General features: G+C 30.3%; 1 protein-coding gene across 1 annotated transcript; it reads right to left on the bottom strand.

The window, feature by feature from the left end:
* Positions 1538-4588, bottom strand: LOC109350140 (probable indole-3-acetic acid-amido synthetase GH3.1). Its single transcript, XM_019591288.1, has 3 exons — positions 4181-4588; positions 3846-3947; positions 1538-3157 (listed from the first exon to the last, which is right to left on the bottom strand). The coding sequence occupies exons 1-3, from the start codon at positions 4504-4506 to the stop codon at positions 1792-1794; spliced, it is 1794 nt and encodes a 597-aa protein (XP_019446833.1). The 5' UTR covers positions 4507-4588; the 3' UTR covers positions 1538-1791.

Here is a 5217-nt window from a genome sequence, read left to right as displayed (position 1 = left end):
AAAAAGAAACAAAATAACATAAATATTTATAATGAACAGATACAAACATTAACATATAAATATACTTTTATTTTATAATTAAACATTTATATAAATAATGATACAAAAAAATAAATTTATATTAAAATTAATTAATTAAAACATAATTAACACAAGTTTCAATTCCACTATGACACTTCATCTATTGTATACCCACACTACAATACTTCATACATGGATTTTTATGGCTAAGATTGTAAATTTAATTTAATGATTGATTTCTTAATATTTTTTCTCTACAATATGGTTGAAATATTTTTTTGCGAGTCTCACATGACTCTTCTTTCCATTCAATTTTTATTTCTCAACCAAATGAAAAAAAAAATATAAATTCATTCATTTTCTCAATTATCATTTTATTTCTCACCATTTCAATACAACGAAATAGAGTGGTAACCTCCTTTATAATATTTTTAATATGTTTTCCTTTCAAGTTATTAATTTTTAATACTTAAAAATCCTTGTTTAATTTAGAAAGTTTTATTTTAAATTTAAAAGAAGGAATAAAAGTCATATAGTCTCACTGGTTCAACCGTGAAATGAAAATCTAACTACTATGAACTTTTCTCACGATTTTGAATTAAAATCAGGATAACTCGGTTCAACTCGATTAGTTTAAGTCTAATATTAATTACTCAGATAGTCGAACTAAACGAGTTAATAAAAAATCTTTTTATAACAACCGTGTTGCTTTGAGATGAAAAAACTTTTCAACTTATTTATGGTTAAATTTGTCATTTACTAACTTAATTTATAGCAAACCCTTAATTGTTTAATCACTTTAAACTTATTTGTGAATTTTTATTGCAATTATATCATAAACCTACTTATTTGTGACAATATTTTTTAGAATTTTTAATGTAAACTAAATCAAACTATCCAACCAATAAGTCATTGACTCAATACATTGAACAATTTATTAACTAGTCCAAGTTTAATAGCAACATTGGATCATATAATAACTTTTTATTTATTTGAGATAATAATTAATTATCTGAATTTAGTTTTCAAAAAATAGAAAAATGTTGTTTAGATATTTTTCAAATGTAAATATTCGAGACAAAAATCATTAGCTTAGCACACAATTATAATGATACGAGAGAAGTAATAATGTTGTTTATATAATGATTTTTATATATTTTAAAATAATAAATAAATAAAACACACTCCAACATAACTTTTTGTATTATTTTTTCTAAAAAATATGATTTTTTTTAAAATAGAATTATGTTATTTATATATTATCTCCCACCTCCCCTCTACATTTTTTAATGAGAAAATTGATTATTGAGAGATGGAAAATGTAATTAATAACATTAATGGTTTAGCAACTAAATCTTGTTTTTTTGGAACTCATTGTTTAGAAACAAATGCGATTCACAAATAACATCATTTTTGTTTTGCTAGAAAGTGATAGCCCCACTACACATAAATAACATCAAGGTATGATTTTTATGTTGTTAAAATATTAAATACATTTTCATTATTTAGAGGATACTAGTTTAAAACATAACACTTATGTACACATGGATTTCATACAATGGATTAACGAACATATCTATATGACAATTACACCCATTTGAACTTATTTGATAGACACAACACATAAATTCTCACTACACATACGCTCTAGAAAAATAACAAAGAAAAAGAAAAAGGGCCAACAATTTAAGAAGCTAACATAAAATGACAAACATATAGTAGTTGATGAATAACAACAACCTTATTTCCTCTTAGATCTTGTAAGTACCATTACCCTTCAAAACGACGACGTTCTGTGGTCCATTGTGGTGCAGCTGGGCTGAAATTTACGGACACTACCCTAGAATCTAGTAGTTCCATTATGGGCGTGAAACTCACGCACCTTGGCACCTTATACTGGTTAATAGATGCACCTCTTGAGATAGCATAGTCCATTAATTCCTCAAAGGTTCCACTTTTCACAACTCTTATCTCCAATGGCCCAATTGAATTATCTGCAACCCTTCCTTGTCTATAAACTGAGTTAAGTGATTCTTCCATAGTTAAGCAACATTTTTTCAACACTTCATTTGTTGGGGCATTAGAATGATCCTTCATTAGAAGCTCCCAGTATATAACATAATGACCCGGGATTGATTTTGTGTCTGCGAAACTTGTGTACTCAACCACTGTCGTGTTGAATTCTTTGAGCAAATTTGATGCATTTTCAATTGCGTTTTGCAACTCAGCTTCGTCAGTTTTGTCTGAATCGATGCTTAGTAAAACATTCTTTCTCCTCACGAAACGAAACTGTGGGGCTTTGTTGTGGAAACTTGTGACTTGAAGTATATCTCCAACACGGTAACGGCATAAACCAGCGTAGGTTGTGATAACTAGCTCGTAGTATTTACCAACCTCAACATTTGCTAGTTCCACCAAATCATTTGAGTCATTGCTACCATGAGGTAAGAACTCGAAGTAACCCATGTTTGGCATAATGGTGTAACAAACTTCAGATGGTTTGCAAATTGGGTTTAGGTTAAGACCAAAGTAGCATTCAGAAGATGCATACATGGTACAAGCAAGTGGTAATAACCCACCACTGTAATAATCAAGAGTTGGAATATACTGAGCCATAGCACCAGTAACAATAACATCAAGGTACTTTGTGTTAGGCCAAATCCTTGTTATTATACCTTCCCAGTTTTCTCCACAACATTCTTTTGTAACAAAGTCTGCAAGCTCAAGATCAGGTTTGAGAATCTTTGACATGCATTCCTTTATTGATGGGTCAGTTATTTTTGGGTTAAGGGTTCCTGTGGAGATGTCATGAGCTAGGTGGTGCCAATTAAGTTGGAGGAAGCGGATGGCTCGGAGGAGGCCGGAGGCGAAGACGGCTCCCACACGGAGGACTTGGTGGCGCATGATGAGGCCACAGAGCATTTGGGTGTACATGCTTTGAAAGGAATCAGTACAAAGGATTGCTTCATCTGGGCTTGTGTATATGTTGTATGGGTCATATGGTCTGTTTTTGAAGGCTTCACTTTTGTAATAGCTGGTTAATACTGGACGTGCTACTAATCCACCAGCAGTTTTTGTCTCTGCTTTGATGAAATAGAAGTATAGACCCTTCCCATTCTTCAAATCAGGCACATAACTGTGTAAAACATGTAATTGAATTCAATATAAAGGTGGGGTCATGTTTAGATTAGATAAAAACAAATTCTCTATTCCAATAAAATTTTGTATTTTGTATTCAATAGAATTAAATTAACTAATATAAAAATATTAATTTTTGCTTTTATAACTTTTTATTATAATCAAAATGACATATTTTAATTGGTTTATGATATAGTTAAAAACATGGACATGAGAGGAAGATTTGATGTCTTTTGGTGTTTCCAAATCCCAACGAATTAAAATATATTATTTAATTTTAAAATAAAAGTTATAAAAAACATAAAGTAATATTTCACATGATTTCATATAATATTATTGGATGGGATATCAAAATAGAGCCTATTTGGGACAATGGATCCGTTGGAGTCAAATCTTCATTCTAAACGAAACAATCTTTGAGTTAAGACTCATTAGTGTGATATTAAAGACTAGCTAGTGTGATTTGTAACAAAATAAAAGAAAATAAGATTAATATTTATGCCAATGTTATGTAAAGATTATATCATTGATGTATTACTTTATTTACGAGCAAATGGTTAATATATGAATAGCTCAAAGAGAATATGTTAAAAATAATATATAAAGGAGTTTAATGTTATAATTTTGAAATAATGATTGATTGAAGGAAATAAATGCAATGGATGAAGAACATAAAAGATACATACAGATTCATCACTGGCATGAGAAGACTGTAAAGTAGCTGACGACGGTTCATCTCTTCATGAATGGTTGGCATTAATTTTCTTTCACCAGCAGATGTCCCAGAACTGTAGTTACATAGTACGCAATTAATTCACATTTTAAGTTCTTTATAAGATAATTAATGACTGTAATAAATAAGGAAAATGATACATAGTCACACACAAGAAACCAACATGTGTTATAAAGTCATATTTCATTTATTATTTATTAATGATTTATTTAGAAATGACAATAACATATATAATTTTTTTTTGTGGGTATGAAGATTTAATAGGAGAATGTTCACTTGAGTGTGTACCTGGTGAGAAACTCAGAGATTGGGTGAGTAGAGAAGATTGGAGATTTATCACCATTAGCAATGCGATGAATATCATGCTGCAAATCCTCATAGGTAACGACAGGAACCTTGGACTTGAAACTGTCACGGTCTGTGGCACCATTGAGCTGAAACCGTTTCAAGTATTCTGTCTCAGCATTTTGGCTCAGGATCTCAGACAACACCTTCTCTTGGACAGAGTCAGTATTTTGGGTCATATCTTCAATGAACTTAAGAGCCTTTTCACTCTTCTCATTCCAATCTTCAAGGCCAGGAGGGGATGATGAAAACTCAGAATCAATAGCCATTATGAACAAAAGAGAAACTAAGCTTAAAAGTGTTTGTGAGTAATGTGTTTGTGTTGTGTTGTGAGTTTTGGCAAATTTGGATAGGTATTTATAGAGTGGTGAGAATGGATGAGACATGTGAGAGTGCGTGATACTGCACTTCCTCTATTATTTAAAAATATGTCTCAAATTTAGTCTTATATCAATAATAATAGAATAAATAAAAATAAAAATATTTAATTTTTTAATGAACGCAATAAAGAATAAATTATTCATATAATAATAAATAATTTATCCTTCTTAAATTTATTTATTGTTTAACATGTCTCCGATTTTTAGTTCACCATTACATTTTAAAATGAAAACTTTAAAAATAAGAAAAATAAGACATATATAAATAAAATTTAATTTGGAGAATAAAGTATATTCACATAATCAGAGCTCCTCCAATCCAATCAAGACAATCATGACATCTATCTTACTTTTTTTTAGTGTTCAGAAATATTATCTTTAATGCAATGTGAAGAATTATAACACTATCATTTCATTAAGACATGCTAAATAGTACCTTGGAAGGAGGACTCTGAGGTTGTTATTGTGGGGTGATTGTGACAAAAGGTTTGATGTTTAATTTAATGTACCTTAATGAGGGGACATGTGGGGCATGAAACACGTAGGGAGAGGACTTTATGGCAGACATGTGGGGCCTAATTTGTCGCCAGGTCAGCAATA

Source organism: Lupinus angustifolius, chromosome LG06 (genome assembly GCF_001865875.1).
Source record: "Lupinus angustifolius cultivar Tanjil chromosome LG06, LupAngTanjil_v1.0, whole genome shotgun sequence".
NCBI lineage: Eukaryota > Viridiplantae > Streptophyta > Magnoliopsida > Fabales > Fabaceae > Lupinus > Lupinus angustifolius.
This window is presented reverse-complemented; position numbering and strand designations above follow the sequence as displayed.